This window comes from Chlamydotis macqueenii, chromosome 2, assembly GCF_036417535.1.
Source record: "Chlamydotis macqueenii isolate bChlMac1 chromosome 2, bChlMac1.mat, whole genome shotgun sequence".
In the NCBI taxonomy this organism is placed as follows: domain Eukaryota; kingdom Metazoa; phylum Chordata; class Aves; order Otidiformes; family Otididae; genus Chlamydotis; species Chlamydotis macqueenii.
Window position 1 is genome coordinate 152,519,277 of NC_141557.1, and position 20,996 is coordinate 152,540,272.

The 20,996-nt window shown below is 39.5% G+C and overlaps 1 protein-coding gene across 1 annotated transcript in view; it reads left to right on the plus strand.

Annotated features, from left to right (window-relative positions):
• The window catches only part of NSMCE2 (NSE2 SUMO ligase component of SMC5/6 complex), a 135,642-nt gene that overhangs the window by 110,669 nt on the left and 3,977 nt on the right, over nt 1–20,996 (plus strand). Inside the window, exon 6 of the mRNA XM_086741264.1 lies at nt 20,858–20,958. Within this exon, the coding sequence (XP_086597390.1) occupies nt 20,858–20,958 (101 nt within the window). The remainder of the gene's footprint in view (nt 1–20,857; nt 20,959–20,996) is intronic.

Consider the following 20,996-nt stretch of genomic DNA (forward strand, 5'->3'; position numbering starts at 1 on the left):
TGTTGTGAACAAAAATATTTAAACGCTAGGAAGAAGTTCAAACATTTTTGACTGTGCTTTTAGACATATGGCAGGAACACTTAACTTCCTTTGCTATTTTGCCTTGAACTTTAGGAACGATCTCGAGCCCTCTGAGATCAGTAGTTCCTGTTAATCCGCTCTTGCACTGCAAAAAGACTTAGGTAACTGCAACTGTTTGCTTTCAAAGATTTTGTTTTATTCTCAGTAACACTAGAACTGGGAAGCTATTACAGATCTGGTTGCTAAAACTTATTCTATAGCTCTCTCTGTAACCGAGGCCAGCTTACCGTTCTGCTTTTGATCTAAACACTTAGCATGTTCATGCCAAAATTTCTCTCCAACAGTCGAACACTTCTATAAGGAAGGAAATTTTTATGCTCCCTGTTTTACTTAGGGGAAAAAATATCTCAGAAAAATTGATTATTTATTGAATAAGACAAAAGCATTCTATATTAGGATTAGGAGCTGAAGCCAGAATTCATAAAGTCGCAAAATCCACTGTTCAACCAAAAGCCTTTCTTGAAAACATGAAGTATGTTTACAGTTATTTGGTGAAACTGGGACTCCGTAGTAGTTGTGTACATTGTTGCAGTTCACACATTTCCACATAGCTTTACAGCTCTCATATTTCATCCTTTTTTTTTTTTGTGTTCACTTTGAAAATTGAACTGTGTTAATCTGATTTTTTTTTTTTTATTTGCACAGTTGTTGATTATTAAGTCGATTACTAAGGTTGAGACAAATTAGGGTCAGTGGAAGGAGTAAAATGTGTGGTGTAGTATATTTATAGCCCAGAAATATTAAAAAGCCAGATTTATTAGGTCAGCAGCTCCAGACTTATGGGAGAAAGATTGGATAAACACTAAGGTAAGGTGCTTTAAAAGCTGCTTAAATAACTGAAAACTGCTGTTGGGAAAACACAAAAGCAGGATTGGGGGTCTGTTTCATTCTGCCCATCTACTTTACTGAAAAGGTGGAAAAGATTTCTTGGTGTCAAAAACTAGCTACATATGCTTACTTTGAAATTCCTAGTTACTTGCAGAATTTGAAGGTCAAATCTGCATTTCTTAGAGGACATGGAATAATACAATCAGTAGAAGAGCAGAGCTGACTGCGTTAACTTTGAGTGTATTTCCCTTAGAGGATTTCGAGCAGATCGAGTGGACTTTAATGACATGTATGACTTCATTATGTCTTTGGAGAATACTACTATTTTATATTCTTTGTGCTTATTTCTTGCCCAAAAAATAAGCACAAAAGGATTTGTTTTGTACTTGAGAAAATGTGGAAAGTAAAGAAGGGCTTTTGGTAGCAGACTTTGTGTTCCTCCTGTGTAAATAATTGCATTTGTATGTGGATAAAGAATTACTTTTGTTGGAACATCTTGTGTGAAGACAGGAAAATAATGTATGGATAGATACTTTTGAGCCTGTAGATAACCAACGCTCTAATCTGAAGGCCAGTTTTAACATAAGGTTTCATTCAGTGCATGAGGCGACGAGCAATACCGTTTCTTAGAAGAGATGCCGATTCACTGTTAAGGCATTTACTGGCATAAACTGACCCAGTGTTTAGACATGTGAGTAGGTGTCTGATTTCTTAGAAACACTGAGGCCCAAGTGAAAGGAATTATGGATAATGAGCACCTTGAGAATCAGGACATTTTTGTTTAGGTGCCTAAATATCAGTTTGCAAATAATATGTTAGACAAATTTCAAGGTGTTGGTCTTTCTTCTATAAGTTTACTATTTTTACAGATACTTTTCTTTTTCTATTTGTATGCTTTTCTTTATCATCTGACTCTAACGAGTTTATATTCCATATTTGCTTTTTGAACCGTTTCTCTCATCTTTATTTCCTTTTTCCCATTAGTTTTGTCATCAGTTGAGAGAAAAAGTTGAAAGACACAGGTGTTGGCTTAGTCAAAGTGAGTATGCTGTGATCACAAAAGGGGCAGAAGCAGTTTGTTAAACTGGGTAGTGCAAATACTGATAACAGAATTTTTAGCCCAGCTCAGGCTAATGTGGAAAAATGAAAAAATAGTGTTATCAAAGACAACGCTAATGTAGACATGACTAGAGGCAGGTAGTGGAAGAAGTATAGGGGTTTGAGTAAGGGAAGCTCTCTCTCCAGTAGTGTAAACCAAATATTCACTTGCTGAACTCCCAGTTCTAAGAAGCATGACAGGTACTTCTGTGACTTTCTTGGAAGTAAGGGGCCATCACTGAAAAGGCATCCTTGTGTTCTTGTCTTCACCAGGCTCTGGAATAGCCCGCTGGTGTGATTGGGGGCCTTCTTCAAGATCAGGCAGACAATGTAGTTTCTCTAATTCATGTTTGGTGTTAGACTCTAGAGCTTAAACATTTTTTACTTTCTTATTCCACATTTTGTAGGCTGTTGTGCAAATTTGCCTGGACAGTAGATTCTGGCCTAAAAATTGTGTTTCAGCCCTTTTTTTGTTGATCTCAATGTTGAGGTATGTAAAATGAGACAGGAAAGAGATGGGTTGAGATACAGGACCAAATGATGAGGCAGGTTAGAAAAGGAAAGACAGATGTATGTCTGGTAGTAGGTAGTAGTTGAAGTTATGTGAGTGGTTGAGGTCACTCACTGAGAAAAGTTTAGTGACAAAATAAAGAATATCAATTGTCTCTATGACACAGAAATTTTAAATTAGCAGAGTTCTGTAAATATAGTCTATGAAAGCTTTGTTTTTTTTTTTCAGACTACCTCTAAAGGATCTATCCTTGTTTGCATACTAATGTAGCAGCCTCAAAGGAGAAGTGATTAAAGTTTTACATTAAATGGCTTATGTATTTTGAATATATAAAACACAGGTAACATAAAAAAGGAAAAAATCTTTTTTAATAAGCATGTTCCAGTATTTTTAGTTGCATAAAGGAAAAAAAGGATAAGTGAAGGAATCAGTCAACATGGTAAAAAATGTTCACTATAGCTCAGCTGTTGGATATTTTCCACAATTCATTTGTAAGCAAGTGTGGTTTTGGATGATAAGCACTTTTTTTGTTATTATTTTTCTCCTCATTCTTTTTTTTTTCGTTGTAATGAGCACACAAAATCTGAACTTTAAATAAGATTGCAGTAGAATACACAAATCTATGCTAAAAGAGAGATATGCTGTAGACTCCATGAAGTCCATCAAGGGTGTAGGTCGTGAAAGATTCAGACTAAGAAGAAAGAGTGGTTGGGGAGACATTTGTAGATTTAGACATATGTTTCTTAAAAGCATCAGAAGACCAAGTTATGTAGTAGACTGCCTGATGTGGAGTTGGGCGCCTGCACGTTCTGTACAATGACTGGAATGCAGGTAACATTTGGTGCCGTATGCTGCTCCTGTGAGAGACACTTCCATGTCTCCAGTGAGCAATGCAAAAACCTGAACTGAGAGATGCTGCATTTGTTTATTTGGGTGTAGACTGCTGTCTTCCTCTTCTCTTCAAAAAAAGCAGGAGTGGCAAAAGGAAACCAAGCAAAAAGTAATGTTTTTGCTTTTTAGTGGCTGCGGCATGCAGCTGGGTGTTGGCACTGATACTGGCTCTTAAGATACTGAAGACTGCATTTTACATTAGGCAGCAAGTGAGTATATACTAGAAATTACCCAGGGAACTAAGGGAGAAGCTCAAAGCTTTTTCCCCCCTGGTTGAATGCCCTGCTCTTGGAGCTGCAAAATGATGCTCTGGTTTTTTTGGCTCTCATTTTCAACCTGTTCCTCTAGCTGCACAGTGCTCCAGCTTCAGCAGAAGACCAGAGTGGCCCTCTACTTTTTTCCTTAATAGGGCTGCAAGCTACCCAAAAATAATTTTAAGTTTTCTTCCATCTTCTTAGTCATTAAAAGAAACTGAAAGAGTGGTGCTATTGCTTTCTATTCCTGACATATTTTGAAATAAACAGTATTGTCTTCTATTGTTTTGAAAGAAAGGTCTTTGAACTCCAGAGAAGCCTTAGAACACTAAATCTCTGGTAGTAAGAGGCTTTGACAGAAAAAAGCACCAAACTCCCAAATATGAGAGATCTGAAATGCTGTCAGCAGCACGTGCCTTGTGGTATCTTTAGCAGTTTCAAGGTCGGTGGCAGTTGTAGGTCCCTTTGCTAGTTAGCTGACTTGCCTGAAGCACTAAGACTTCAGCACCTAACTCTGCTTTCTCTGACAGCTCAGTGGCTGGGCACCTTTGGTGGAATAAAAATCACTTTTATTTTTACATAGCAGGTACACAAGCAAGGCATAAATAGAAAGTTATATAAAACATAACAGCTGACAAAGACAGGCCATCATCTGGGTTGGTTTCTGTGTCCTTGTAGTAACAGCTTCTGAGGCAGAGCTGACTGTCCTTAGGATTTAGATAGTTGTCTCAGTCTGTTGTTGATTACTGATGATTACTATACATCTTCAGTTAGCAATTTGGACTATTATAACAAAGAACCTTCCTTGACCATCCTATACTAAAATTTCTTTATCAGCTCTCCAGCCCACCTGTGCGTGCTGAGGAAGGGACCCACATTGCAGTTTCTGGCCCCAAAAGAGATTCGCATCCTCAGAAAACTAGGAAAACTAGCAAACCTTTATAAACTGTACTGCGTGGCAGACTGGTGTGCCATTGCAACAAAGAGTAATTACAGGCGTGCTTGAAGCAAGACTTTCATAAAACTGAATGAAAAGTATGATTCATTTCACAGGAAGAGCCACCCACTCATTCAGCCATTGACATGTCCGTCGTCTTCTTTTGCTGCTTCTTTTTTTTTAAGTTTCAAAGGGAAATAAAATCTCTGAAATAGACAACCTGCCTGAACATATTCCTCTTCTGTATTTAAATCAATTTGTAAAATAATGTTTTGATTATAAGGTTTCCTAATTTCTCAAATGTTAATAACTCTCTAGATTTCCACCCATCTATTTTTGTACTAATCACAAGTGTTGCACAATAGAGTGAATCTAATGTTGACCTCTGATAAGGGAGTTTTCATTATTTCAAATCGTATTTGAGTGTAAGTTGCTCTGGTTGGTGAAGTGCTGTATCTTAAAAAATTTTACATAACGCATTAGAGCTGTGCTTTTTCTCAAGATAATGAATTCCTTTTGTAAAGAAATGCGTGGCGTTGTACTGCTAACCAAGATTTCAGTTAGAGACTTGTTTTTACGATATTGTAATGCTCAACCCACTTTAAATGTTCAAGCATCCAATAACTAGATCTTTACGATGTTGCATATTAGACAAGATGCCTGTGGCTACCTATGCCAGACAAGTCTGCAGGATTAAAGTAAGAGTGCAGTGGGGTGGTGCTAATGCTACTGGTTTATACCAGTTATAGTATGTCAGCGCTGCCTGATTTCTGTTCCTTTTGCAGGGTTTTAGATCAGTGTAAGCAGGATTCTAGTAATTTTTTGCCAAATAAAATTTTCCCCTGCATCTTCAAAAGCATTTTTGCATTATTTTGTATTTGTAATTGTATTTGATTTTTCATGCATGGATATGCTTTGTCAAAGTGTTACTTAAATTCTAAATTTTGTGTGATCAACAGACTAGACAAAATTCTTCTCAAGATGTTAGCCATGACAGCAGCATATGTAAGGAGAGATTTCCATCCTTCAGTGAGCTTAGGGACAACAAGATGGCTGTTCAGCAAGACTGTGGAGCTCATGTCATGGTCAGGATCGTAATGCAGAGTCAAATTCCCTAGTTTAAAAACAAAACAAAACAAACCCACTCCATTTGTGATTTTCTTGGATGAGAGAAAGTGTTTCATAAGGTCCTTAGAAATTCATATTTGTCAAAAATTAAAAGAGATAGAGTAAAATAGTGTACATTGTAACATCCATTGCTGCGTCAGTATGCAGACAGCAGAATTCATAACTTACATGGCAGCATATAATATTGCATATGGTCAATACTAATACCTCAAATGCAGCCTCAGTTTAACAAATCCAGCTGGACAAAACACCCAATTAGTCAAAGATGTATTCTCATCTACAGAGTGAACTTCACTCGTGTCAAGACCTGATTATTGTGCTTTGGAGGCCTGTAATGAGGGAAAGCTTAATTATTTGGATTCATCAGCTTGCAAAGGTGTTGTATGAACCCACAGAAGCCGGCTCAATCAGCATTTCAGAATAGGTGCAACCTGCGTGTTTAACAGTGGTCGTGGTTTGTTTTAAGCATAAACTTAAGGTTAACACCAAGATTTTCAGTAACGTTTTTCATTAACTGAAGAGATTCCCTCTTCTAGACAACTGATTTTTAATGCTTATTTGAGAAGTTTCAATTTATATATTGAATGAATTATTATTAGTTGTACATATAGTGCCATAAAAGCATTGCCTCTTTGCTATATAAATATGTGTTCCCTGCCCCAGAATGCTTGTGATCCAAGATAAGTGAGACAAGACAATGAGAAAACCATACAAGAAAAGGAGGGTGTGGAGTGAAACAAGAGACAGATAAGATGGGAAAAAAGAACCTGACAGATAGGACTCTTGCAGGAGTAGGTTCTGGGAATGCTTTACCCATGAGGACCTTCAGACTGCTGCCACACCTGGCTGCACACTGTGACGTGATGGGGTCACCCCCTTTGCCTCTGCTTGGGCAGCGCTGCTGACCGCAATTGTCAGCTTCACTTATTTTCCCCTAAGCATCCCTTTGCTTTTTCTTGTGCCATCCCTTACATGAGAAACACTCTCCAGAAGGAAGGAAGCCCTGTAAAATAAATTTGCCTTCCCTCAACCCCCCCTTTAACAATTTCCATTGTAGAAACACTAGTAGTCCCTGAACCAGTGCTAAACTAAAGCTAGTAATATCTTTTCACTGATTAAAAGAAAAGAAAAATGCTCCGTAAGTAGAAACTGTATGCCCAGCTAATCTGCAGGAACAAATATGCTGCTTGTACACTATCTCTCACTCCACCATCTGTTTGCTTCGCATACCTATTATGTTTTGTCTTTAGTGAAGTGTTTCTTGGCTTTTCTAGATAAAGTTGTTTTTAACCTTACACAGCTTTGCAGCTGGACACATAAACTTGTAGCAGTGAAAATTATGAAGAAGGAAAGTGGAAAGTGCTTTCGACAGAAGTAAGATACTGTTCTGAACCCAAGAGAAACATACCCCAAAGTAGGCAGCAGATTTGAAAATAGCAGTGAAGAGGTGAAGAGGTACAAGAAGACTGGAAGTTGGAAAAAAGGAAGGCAAGCCATTTTTCTGCTTTTGACAGATATCTGGAAATAATGAACCCAGCATCTCCTCTTTTATGAAATCTCCAGCTGTCAGCATGAGCCAGAATTTCCATTTCTATCTACCAAGTAGCTTTCTCTCTGAGGAAAACTGGGCAAAATTCTCATTGGCTTGTATCAGTGAGATTCCCAATGTACAACAAAGTCAACTCAGAAGTCCCCTGTGGTCACAGACAGCATATCAGGGTCAGAGAGCTGAGGAAATGACCTGCTCCTCCTTTTGAAGAGCTCTTCCAACGCAACAACCTGCATAGTCTTTTACAGGAAAGTAGGCTAAAGCTTTTGATGGCAGAAATGTGAATAGAAATGCTAACCTATTATTCTATCTTTGACAAGATAATGCCATATCTAGGTTTTAGCAAAGTGCGTTGGGCTAAAGGAAGCTGCTAGAGACACCTATTCTGGCTTTGGCTTGTTTTCCACCTTTGTTATAATTTTTTGTATTCTGTTGTTCTTGAGGTGGCTGCAGTAGTTCTCCAACAAAGTCTTGTCAGGCAAGATCCTTAGAGACCTATGGATGCCACAAAGCCAGGGAAAATATGGAGAACCTAGATGTTCCAGAGAGAACTTGTGGACTGCTGAAAACAGTGCATCTTAGGTGTTCCACGAGAACAGCAAGAGAGGTACTGAAGCAACCACATATACATGCAAAGTAAATAGTTTGCTCTGCCACTGCATAAGCAAGGAAACCACATCAAACAACTCTCTCTACCTAGGGAAAAATGTAGTAATAATAAGCAATAGCATAAGTCTCCACTCCTTGCCCCAGAGGTTGTCTGCTAATCCTTAGGAGCCTTTGCGCTCTGCAGGCTTCCTTTTTCTATCCTCATTTATCACTGGAAAAATATTTGTTTGGGTCAGAGGCATAGTGCAAGTTAAAAAAAATATGATTAGAGAAAAAGATGAGCAGTTCCCCAATGAATCCCTTTATATATAGGAAGTAAACAACAAACAGTTTATCTCCAAGGAAAACAGAAGCTTGTTAAAGAAGCTAGAAATCTCTACTGCTTGTGTATTGCTGGTAGTCCATTGTGCTGATGCTTCTGAAAGGAAACTGAACGCACTTGCGAGGGTTTTCTTTTCTTTCCTTTCAAAAGCATTCTCTAGTTTGAGATCTCCCCACAGCTAATTAAAACAGAACACAGGGCGACATTAGTTATGCACTAGAGTGGGAGTCAGAAGATGTGAGTTCAGTTCTCAGCCCTGCCACCGACTTCCTGGGTTACCTTGGGTAAGCCTCTTGATGTAGATTTTCAAAAGACCTCTGGGCCAAATTTTCATATTGAAGTTTGATTTTCAAAGGAGCTCAATATCTAGTGATTTGATTATAGCCAGAATTTCAAGCGAGCTCAGCAACAAATATGCTGAGCTCATTTGAAAATCGAGCTCTTAATCTTTTTCTGCCTCAGTTTCTCATCTCTGACAGCGTTGGTAAGATATTTTCCTTGTCTGTCCTGATTGTTCAGACTGTAGCTCTGCAATTCCAGAAACTGTGTTTTCATGAATGTGTATAGACTCTTGTACAATCTTGTTTGTTCTCTATTATGGTTTTTAGGCATCACTGTAATGATTGTTACACCAGTGATCTGGTTTAGGAAAAAAAAAAGCAAACTGTAATCAGAAGAAAGCTTAATTATTGTGTTGTTTCTGGGATCTGGGTGAAGACCTATACTAATTTCTTTATTTTGCTTGAGAGAATGTCATCTGGAGAACATCAAAAGCTGCATTTAAAATCAGCATATACATGTTAGCTGGCTTCTCTCATCCAGTATGGACAGTTAATCTATCAGAGAAGCAGGTTAGATCAGTTTGGCATGATTTGATCTGGCAAGAAACATATTGACTGCCTCTGACTCCCTTGTTATCCTTTAGCTGCTTATAGTCAAATTGTTTAATAATTTGCTGAAGAATATTTTCAGGCGCTGACTGGTGTGGGATTCCATATGCCCCCCGTGGTAAATGATGTGATGCCGTTTGTAGTTCCTACCACACCAGCTCTCTTTGCACTTTTCCCACACTGCTTGCATGCTCTTGCAACATCTCGGAGCAACATAACATTCTCTGTTGGCAAAGGTATAGAGTGCTTCTTCCCTTCATAAATGCTGTTTGCTTCCCGGGACCCACTGCAACCCATTCCTGAAATTCCAGATCAGCATTGTCAGTGATAATCGAGCTCCTGGTTTCAAGCTCTGTGCTGTACAAGCCAGAGGCCAAATGTAGTAACCCAGGAATGCGTGATTGCAAAAACTGTCACTTCCCAAGGAACCTTGCTTGCTGCGAAATGACTGCCCTTTCCACATACCTGTGGGTGTCACTAACACGGTGACTCTTCCCGGCCGGCTTTGTCACATATGGGTGGACAGCACCTCAAGCAGCTGAAAGTTCTGAAGCGATCATTTCCTATGTTTACAAAATCGGCATGCAACGTGCTGCTGTTTTCCAGATTCCCCTGTACTCGCCAGCTAGAATTATTTATTACTCAAGTGTGTGCCCTCTGAAGAGCCCTTTGTGTGTTTTCCTGTATATGAAAGGGGATGCTGTATTGTGATCAGCTTTGCAATTCAAAAACTAGCAGAACACCTCTGGGAAGTGCATGGTCCCAGCAGTTTTTCAGTGAAGGCTGAGTGTGTTTTCTCATGCGGAGACCTTAACTATGTCATTTATCTGTGACTAGTATTTTCTATTGTTACATTTTTTTTTAAGGATATAGTCCCTTGATGGTCTTTACTAAAAGCACTTTTCAGCTTCTTAATTTAACAAACAATTTGCTAAATTGTGTTACGTGTTCTAGTATTGGCATGCACGCCATAGCAAGGTAGTACTTGATCCCAAGAGCTGCAACTGCCAGTGCTGGTATCTGCAAATAAAAGGTTGGAATTGGGGAAATATTGATTCTGTCCTTAAAGATTTTCCTTTCCTTCCAGTCACTGAAGCCAATTCCCCCATATTTTTACTAGCTGTAGCCAAATGTCTAAAAAAGGAGGAATCTTAATTACCTGTACAAACCAGAGAGTCTCAGTAATACTAACCTAACCTAAATTCTGGATTGCAGGGCTGCGCTTGATTTCTGATGTGAAAGGAGCATTGACAAAAGCAGGCTGTGCCTTATCTTCATTGTTTTGAAATGGTGATTCCTTAGTGTAGCTCTGTTGTATTCAGTTTTGTTTTCCTTCCTTGATTTGTGAAGTTTGATCATGTCACTTATATTAAGCTGTTTATTTTGAGATATAAACTCTTGATCTTTCTCAGCATACATGTAGGGATTGTATGTTTCTGCAAGAGCTGATGTGCCAGCCGAAGAGTGCAAGGGAAGTTAATAGTTCTTACGAGAATAACTATAATGTTACTCCATCCTGGTAATAACTATAAGGTTGAAATAGCGAGCATAACACTAACTGCTTTGGTAGAAAGATGAAGACTGTGCAGAATGCCATGTGATTTAGCTATGTGCTCGTTATCCTTATTATGAAGCACAAGTGACACTGCAACTGCTATCCCATCAATCCAACATTAGCTTCCCTTGCTCTGCGTGTCCTGCTTAGCCGTTCCTGCGTCTGCTGCTGTGTGCTTCTGTGCTGAGGGTGTTCAAGTCCTTTCTCTGTCCCACTTCACCACCCTATTAAACCTGATCTGGAGAGGAAAGTGTAGACAGAGAGAGACATTGAGGGTTTAAAAGACTTTGCCTTGTGCTTAGTTTTAGCTAAGCCCCTCACAGTCTTCCCAGCACATTTGCCATAAAGCATAGTTGTTTCCGGATTGTCTATTCCTGCCCCGTGTGAAAATGTCAAGGTGAAGTCTGAAATGCATGTGTTGCTATATAAATGCATGTGTTGCTCTATAAATGACATTAATGAAGATGCACTCTGCCGGTTACGCTCCTGGCAAATGAGAATCTGCAGAAAGAGATTTAAAATATCGATCAGATTTAAAATTAACTACTAATTACCATCAGAAGCTACTAGGCTGCTCCAGTTATAATCCATGAGTATTTATAGCTCAGGGCTTTAGCATTAGGTTTTTTCTACTCACTGCCATTCAAGAAGCCTGAACTTACATCATAGGACAGGTTGAGAAAAATAACTGTTCAGCTGTTCCTAACTGATGATGGTGTTATGTTTAGCCCACCGTGACATTGTTTTGGATGATGCTGTATAAATTGGGATTAGCAACATTTTTAAATTTCTTTTAGGGAACAGCTTACCGAGGATTATTATAGTGAAGATCAGCGTAGTTTGTGCAGTGTCTTAGTGCACACACATGCAATGTGTCACTCTGCCTTAACCTAAATGAAAACCTTGCAGTTTTACGATTAAGCAATAGCAGATCTGTAAGTTCCTCTTTAAAAAGAATAAAAACATCCCATGATTTTTATTTCTTAACTTCTTTCCATATGATATTAAATGTTGATTTTTGTTTAGCAAGGAGGCATTATTTTATGTGTGCATTATTTTATAAGAATCATGTGTTCTTCAGCGCCAGTGTTAGTTTTCTCAAAATAAAAAACAGATATTGTGCAATTACTGGAAGATAGCAGTTTCTGTATTGTAGTTTTTACTTTGAGCATGGAACTGATGCATTTTCTAAGAATGTATTTGGAAACTGTTCGTAGCCTTAGTTACTCAGGAGGAAGGCAGTGTGGTCTAAAGGGGAAGACAATGGTCTAGCATACAAAACGTCCTCGTGGCTCTGGACGTGTTCCTGCCCTGTACCTCAGTTTTCCACCAGTGAAATGATCGTGGTAGTAAACCTGGTCTTTTTTATAGTGCTGTGTGTTCGAGAGAAGAAGGAATTGGGTGTTATTACTTCCACAAATGATCCATTGCTTTAGGAAAATGCCTCTTCTGAGGAGATTGCTGGCACCATGGGCTAGTTAGTAAGGGCAGGAGCAGAGTGGGAAATGCAGCCCTGAGCCAGTACCCAGCCAGAGCCCGGAGCAGTGACTGCGGCAGGGACAAGCTCGCAGTGGTGCTGAAGTAATGACCATGACACGCAGACAGCAGAGGCTTCTTGCCCATTCCAGAGGCCATTTCAGCAAAGGCATTTCGGGCAGTGCAAAGCTGCAGAATAACTGGAGTGGTGAAGTTTATGTGAAAAATACAGAAGAAATTCATTTCTGTAGAAAAAGCTTTGGAAATGCACACAACTTCTGTCTTTCTGTATCTTAATGATGCAACTCCAGTAAGTTATGTGGATATATAGAGTGCTTCACTGCACATTGAATTGTAATCACTTGATGTTATATATTTCTAAATGAAGTAAATTCATTTTTGAAGTAGTTACAAGTTTTAGAAAGCTCTCTGAAGGATTTAAAAATATCACTAAGAACAGAATTGCAAATGCTACTCTCTTCATTACTGTTAATTTTGAAATAAAATATCTCGCCTGAGAGGTTCATTCAAGTGTTTCAACATTGGGCCTTAGAGGGTGGAGAAAAGAATACGTTGTCCCCACCAGTTCAGTTTCACTTTTCCTTATTTGTACTCATGTCTTTATTCAGGAGCAATACAGTAAGAGGTAAAGAGAGCCAGATCTGTCTCTCCAGCTTCCTTTGGGTGAAGGGGGCAGTGGAACTGGTTTCCTATGCTACAAACCTGCCGATTCCCGAAGGTGAGAGATTGCTCTGTCCTGTGCTCTCTCTGTGGTTTCAGGCAGCTGCTGAGCCGGTGCCATCCTCGCCAATCATAAATTTAACAGGTTAATGTTCAGGGATTATAGCTTCATGCCCTCTCACCATATACCTGATACATACTCCCACCTATGCCCCAGCCCGTAACAAACTACATGCGTCTGTATTTGCCACTCTCCTGGGCTGGGGGCATTATTTTAATGACTTTTTAAAGGTGTTTTTCAACAGAGCTATTTAGGAAAGTAATACAGTGAAGTCTTTGTCAAAAAGTCTTGTGAGGAGAACACGAAGAGACAGATTGAAACAATAATCAGAATGATAATCTTCTAGGGGTGTGATCATTTGGGCTCGCTGGGGCTTTTCTGCTCGCTGGTTCCACAGCAGCCTGTTGGATGGGCTGCTTGGAAGCTACACTACCTGATCTGCTCGCCTCATCACTGCTCTTTCTGTTTTCTATCCCTCCGTTACCCTGGAACAGTTCTGTCCAGGAGTGTTTTCTAGCAGAAGCTTGCTCCACCTGAAAATCTGTCATCAGTTCAGCTTTTCAGAAGTGAGTGACTACAAGAATGCACAAATGACATACTGAAATGGGCAAAGCGACCTCCAGCCATATAGGTTACAAGATACATGATGTTACTTTTTGTTCAGAGATGTGGTAGACATGGGTTCTGCTTGTGAGCTGATACGTAGCGAATACTTGGCATGGAGTGTTCTGAGAAAATGTGAATTAAGTTTACAGAACAGACCATCCAAGGACTGCTAAGGACTCATACATAAACAGATGTGGCTCCAACTGCTGGCAATACCGACAGCTTTCCTCTCACTACTCCTGTCCAGCACGAACAGTGCCTTTCCCCAGTCCACTGTGGAAGTGGATTAGGCTAAACAGCCAAAAGGCACTCCTGGTGCAGAACAAGAGTGTCCACACAGCGAGTCCATGCCAAGTAGCTAATGCATTCTAGATTCACACCCTCGCTTATTTTGCAACAGCTTCCCTGTGTAGGCAAGCCCTACATGTTCATGTCATTTGATGGTTAGCATTGCATCAGTGACATTCCAGATTCTGACCACAATGTTAGTAATGGAAAGTGGTTCATTTTCTAATGAAATGGTAGGTCTTTTTTTTTTTTCTTTTCTGGTTACATCTTTTGCAACTTTTTCTTTCATGTGTCTGAAGTGAATTTCTTCATTTTTTAAATGTGTGTGATATTCTTCTAATCTCTGATATATTAAATGATGCTCTCTAAGCATGGAAATTACCTTTATACAGGATAGTGTATGAAGCAGTGATTGTTGAGTCTTTTTTCTTCTGAAGAGCAGGAGAAAACTCAAGTAATAAAAATGTTCTTTACATATATTTGCAATTTAGTAGCTCGTGTCTGATATATTTTTTCCTCATAATATATTCCAGTTTTTGTCTCACTTTGTTCTTACTGTGGCATCCCTAATACTTTTGCTGTATTGTCACATAGCTGCATGTTGTCATGTAGACACAGAATTTCCTGATCATTTAAGTAACCTGTTTATCAGTTAGGTTTATTTTCAGCAAGCCTTTGGTATTGAACTTGCTTAAGTTTACACGCCATTGTGTGTGATGATAGTTAAGATGGAAGAATATGGCCGCCTTAGATTTTCCAGAAATAGTGGCTCCTCTGAGCTTACGGATGAGCCTTCATGACATCTTTTTAGGTAAGCTTCATCTCCCCCAGGAGCTTCTTCAGATCTAGTCCAGACTGCAGTGATGGGGAAACTGCTGTTGGAAATGTCATCCGTGGACTTTGAAGTGTGGATTTCTCATGTTTGTTTGCAATAACAGAGAGAGCAAGAAAGCTGCCTCTGTGTGTTTGCCTACCAAACTGTTTGAGTTGTGTGGTTTATAGTCATAGATACACTTTCTGTTCACGTTTCTAGGGACACGGCTCCCACTGCACAACAGCCTGAATTTCCCAAAATCTGAAGGCAAAGATGAGTTCTTACTTCTCCTTTTGAATAGTCTATGAATTGAAGGTTTCACAGGGCACCTCTGCAGTTTGTTTGGTTTTTTTCTAGGTGGGATTTGTAGTCATGTTTTATTTATTAATACCTTAAACAGCAAATAGTGTCTAGCTTCAAGTATCTTTCCATCTCCTTCACTTACATTTCTGTAACGAGTGTCCCATAACATTTCCATCAAATCATAGTTTCTCTTCATTTTAAGGTCATTCTGGAAAACTGGCATCAACCAGCTCTACTCTGTAGTGAAAAGATAAAACAGGAACAATATTTCCATTTGGAATAGTGTATGTTAAAAGGCCTGTAGCTTAGTGGGACAAAATACCTTAAAATATGCAAGCGCTGTGAATTTGATGGCATTAAAGGAGTTTTTAGAGGATTGTTGCTTAGTGTGGGATACTGTCCTTTCCTTCCCCGCTCTTGTTATGTAAAGGAACAATTTGCTCATTTGTTTGTCTAATTTGTCTTTCACACTCCAGGAAAATCAGAATGGCTTATATTTATGGAATGTCTTTTTTTTTTTTTTGATTGACCAAATGCATGTCTAGGTACTTCTTACACAAGTATGTGTAAAACAGGGCACATACGAGGGACTTGTCAGTAAATTACCAGGAAATTGCTTGGTCTGTGCAGGAGCAAGTAAATTTGCAACTGCAATCTGGAGCAACATGTTAGAGGCCACCTTCCTTAGATCAACTTGTGTATTGCAACACCAGCAAGTAATCAAATCGTAATGTACTTTAATGCAAAGCCTAGTTTGGCTTGGTTGGCACATTAAACTATCGCATGCCTCTGGCAAAAGCAGAAAGCCTTTGAACTGTTTGACTGCAGCTGTAGCTTGCACACCTTATTTTCCCTCTTAAAAATCAAATTAAACTGTAACCTGCAGCCTCTGCGGTAAGTTTCAAGGAAAATTAAACTGTTGCTAACCTTTCTAGCAAAGATAACTGTCTCTAATCAAGCTGAAAAGTCCAGGCCCAAATTCCCCTCTCCAAGTTTAGACAAATTCATTGGAGGAAAGCTCCATGGGTTATTAAGTACAAAGATATTACTTCTGACTCAGGAAGTCTTTGGCCACAAATTGCTAGAGACTGGGACAGTTTGCCAAGAAGGTATTACTCCATGCTTCCCCTCTTCTTTCCCTCCTGCTACAGCATTTACCATGGATCCGTCCTGGGGGCAGGACACTGGACAGTTGTTCTGCTCTGCTTCTCTGGATCTGAAGTCTAATCCAAATTCAGAGCACTAATGGGCATGCTGCCCTCACTCTTAGGCATTACCCGTGGTGGTCTCAGCAGTCCATTTTCCTTGTGCCTTCCTCACCCCACGCCAGCAGTGGCCCAGCTCCAGTCCTGACCCCTTTTGACTCTTGGGGTACAACTCTTGGATGTGGTGATGTCCGTCACCTCCTTCACCTTACATTATTTTCCATGTCCTGTTGGCAGGAACACTTTGACTTGCTCTCATAGCATTCATGTTTTTCTTGGAGCACTCAGAGATAGGATTTTTCCCAGCCTGGATGAGCTGCTGTTATTTCTACAGAGTCAGCAGTACAATAGACCCTCTTGGGAGCCAAGACCTTGTCTGTCTGGTGGCTGAGGCTTACAAAGACTCAATCCTGCATGCTTAACATTACCCTTTGATTTCCGGGATTAGCGTTTGACTGATGGCAGGTGAGAAGGCAGAGCAGTGCAGCACAAAAGAAATCAATTAAGTTTACATTGCGACATGTGTTCACTCAGGGCCAGGCTAAGGCAAACTTTTCCACCTTAGAGGAACAGGAATTGGGTAGAGGACGTTGTTGGCACTGGAAGCAGTGAGCAGACAGCAGTCTGTCACAGAAATGGCAATGACAACAGAGAGGATCCTTCCCCTAATACTTTTTTAATATGTGTAGTATCCATGCTTAATATAATGCACAAAATAGCAGTTAATGTCTCCATACTAAGGTTTTCTTATTTTTAAAAGCTGGCTTAAATGTTCTGAGTCTCTCTCAGCAGAGTAGGTTAAAACTGAGCTAAGGCATATTAGTCACATTTTTATCAAGAGATGAAAGTGATAGAGATATAAAGTGCTACCAGCTTTTAATTAAAATTGGATAAGTAAAAAACAGTTGGCAGTTGCAAATTCATTATGATGTGTTACCAAAAATAGGTACCTTTATGAGAATGCAGTTTTATTACAACAGTGGGCACTAATTAGCTGTAAACATCATTGCTGAGATAGCCAGATAGAAAATATGTTACTAATACTCAACAGGTTTCAGTTGGCTGGAATGGAAAACTAGGAACTCTTAAAGCTCTTAAAATGTAATCTCTCAGACTCCCAAAATAGATGCATCTACTTCTGTTACTTAAGGCAACATCAGAATTTCAGGAACAATAACTTAGTGTTTTCTGCATCTGGTTTTAATTTGCAAGGAAAACTCAATTTTAGAAAAATGTAACCTGACTTAGCTGAAATATGTATGACCTGGTGTTTTTACTTTTCCTTTCTATAGAATAGTCAGACTTGCAAGTTAGATCCTCCAAACATTTTACATTTCATTTGGTAAAAAATCCCCTTGATCTTAATAAAAACATCTTTCAATATGAGTTTACGGGTACAGATCTACAGTATAGAGCATCTTACTGACAAGTTTGGGATGTACATGTGTCTTGTGTAATCTCTGCAAAATTTACTGTAATTGAAAAAAGTTATTTTCTTCTCTCCTCCTGTAATCTACAACATCAAGCAATAACAACAAATCTGTGGGTGGTTTATCTGATTCATGCTAATTTGCTGTTGACATGTTTGAGGTATCACTTGCATCATCCCAGTCTTACATATTTATTATTAAAAATATTAGCTGCTTATGAAAAGGAAATATTTTAAATAATTATTCATTTGTGCTCTGATAACTTCTTGAAACCAGGGCCCCACTCTGGTAGACTGTATACAAAATCATTGCAAATGAATTGCAGCCTGAAGTGTTTGAGATAAGCTTGCAGCAAGAGGACAGTTTGAATCCAGGAAGATTAATATATCCCACCTACAAGGAGTGGGTCTCAACTGATGGAATTTCAGCCATTAAACATGAGGCATCTAAATCACCTCCAAAGCCAGTACGAGAAAGAGGTAAACCCAGCCTATGACTTAGGCCTATGATTTACCTCATACTTTAGGCCTGAGACCAGCGGGGGAGACTCAAGCACCAGTACCCAAGCTTGAGCTTATATTTTCAAACTTGGATACTTCAACAGAGTCTCCTAAATTCTTGTGTCAGTACCCGAGTAAGCACACACAGAAGTGATGAGTGAAGTGGTGACTCCTTAGCAAAGTCAGAAGGTGCTGCACATGATGAACGCTCTTCCAGAAGAGGCCACTTACATGCCTAACTTGGAGTGCTGAGCTTTAAAAGTAAAATCACAGGCACAAGCCTCACATTTTAAAACTTTACTCAGCTTCTTTGGCATCTACATATTATTTATACAAATAAAATAATCCTTTATAATCAATCAGTCTGTCCTAGATCTTGCTAGTACTGCTGCGTTCTGACTTCATTGACCAACGTGGTGCGCTGGTACACTGGAACTACACGCCAAGTTCATGAGTTGAAACAAAGTACAACACAGAAAACTGAGAGTTTCTGGATGTTTTCAGCAGGAAAGTTTAGAGTTGCAGTATGTCAAAATTTGCAGATACCTGAATTTAAGGAAATTCTGAATGTCTTGTTCTTTGTTAGCATTACTTGTAGGAAAAAAATCAGTATGGTATTTAAATAAAGCAGTCCATGCAGAAGCTGGCACCTACCAGTATTTGGAATATTCTTTAGTCTTGGAATCTCAGTGGGATTTCACTCCTTGCTTTGTATTTCAAAAGCTTCACTAAAAGAAACACTTTTCCCCTCAAAATTGTGCTTACTTCAAAATACTATTTGTTTATGATAGAATAAACCTTATATATGAGCAATCTAAGAATAATATGTGACAGATTTTTTTTTTCTGAAAATTGGTAACTGATACAAGTCTTTTTCTGATGTCTATATCATTGCAGTTTTGGTATTTACAGTTAAATTGTGCCCACTTTTTCCTTCTGATTTGCAAGTGTTTACTTTTGCTAGGGGGTCAGTGTCTGATAAAGGTACGTTAATATTCTTGGAGATGAAAGCCTTAAAATTATTATTGACATTGGACGTTTGAGCTCCTTTTACTCCTGCGTCCACACCCTGTTGATTGCATGAGGCCTTACTAACAGAAACAAATACCCTTGATGCTTGCCTGAGTATTGCCTAAGTATTTGCAGGAGTACGTGGGTCAGAAACATTCCTGAATGCTTGGAAAACTCTTGGTATACTGGAATGAAGAGAAGGGTGAGCTCTGTTAAGGAGGAAGGAAAAATATGCAAACAAAACCAGCATACCAAGAGGTGCTGTGATGGAGCGATGGCTGCAGTACCGATGCCAAGAGTACCTCAACCAGAGATGCGCGTGCTCACATGGCAGTGTGCTCGGTCTAGGCTGGGTGTGAGAGATTGTGATTGCTCCAAGAGTGATGTCTGCTGTTATCACCCGGAAGGTGATGGCATTAAACAGGCATGCAGGAATGACCATAAGTTAGGAAACACTGGTCCTTAACAGATGTGGAAGACTGAATACCAGGGATGTAAAAATGCAAAGATTGGCTGATAGTGTGCAATAGCAGCCAAAGGAACCAAGGCTCAGACTTTGTAGAAGGCAAATCGTGAAGTAACTCTAAACCATCCCTGTTCACTTGTGTTTCTTACTGCCCCCTTGGCAGTCAAAGCCAACGCAGGCCACTGAAGGATTTCATCTTCTCCAAACCCTGTGCTGCTACTTTGCAAACTAGCTGGTACAGCTAGAAAGAAAAATGTTCTGTTCAGCCTGGGACTCCTTGAGGACTACACCCGAGGGCACTGCTGCAAAACATTGCAGAACTCCCCCAGAGGAATGGAAAGTTACGGCAGGTGTTAAGTTTGCTATTATCACCAGATAAGGTTTAAAGATAAACAAATGCATTCAACTAAAAGCCTAGATTCACAATAACAGAGCAAAGTTAGGAAAAGATAAAAACAACATGTACACATTTATTAAGGTTATACTTAGCAATCTATATCCTCCTTAGCTGCTTCTCTGTCTCAACTTTTGACTCTGGCTAATTAGTTCCTGCGTGGAACCCTGGGCTGGTGTGCCTCTGGATACACAGAGTTGCTTACGCTTCGCCTTCTTCTTCTGGTAAAGATGGGGACCTGCATCTTCTCTAGCTCAAGGTGGATTTCTTCCTGTTTGTCTGCCCCACATTCCCTGGGGTCGGGCCATCAGGTGTTTTCTGGGAGATATCAGTAGTTCATTCTGCCTCTGCTCCTTAAGGTGACTTCAATTGCCCATCTCAAAGAACACTTTCTTGGCTTTTGTTTTTCACTAATTATAGTCTTGTTAAAATACAGCGGCATCACTTTACAAATGATGCATTATGAGAAATACTACAAATTCCTTTTAAAGTATATCCTGTGTATACAGGCTGTATAGCAAGCCCATTTATGACATTCAAACACAAACTGATCTTGAGGGTAGGACTGCCAAATTTGCAAAAGCTCCACCTCATCCTTTGTTAGATTTTGGGGACTCGTGCATGTTTCTGTTTTTTGCTGAACTTGAACTGAGATTACCAAAGGCTTTGCATATATTCAGGCCAGCTTGCTTTCCTTCCCAGCCCTCCTTTCTAGCATTGGCTATAAATAGCCACACACACATACACAGAAAAAAGTGATGGCCTTTTAAAAATCCATTTTTCTAACAGAGACCATAGTACAGTATTTTTTGCAGTATCTTGTTCAGGGAGCGGTACAGAAATATTTTGTGGCATCTCAGATATCACTGTGAGATAATGCTTGGCAAATGCTGGATTTTATTTGCTTGTTTTGAGTATTGGCTATCTATAATAAATATTAAATGAAAATTGTCTGCTTTCTCTTTATAGTTCGTCATCAATCAGGTAATGATAACGAGGCCATTGAACAAATCGATGAAGATATAGCCGTGACTCAGAGTCAGATGAACTTTATTTGTCCCATTACACAGGTATGCTATCACCGCTACTATAATCGATTGGGAAATAC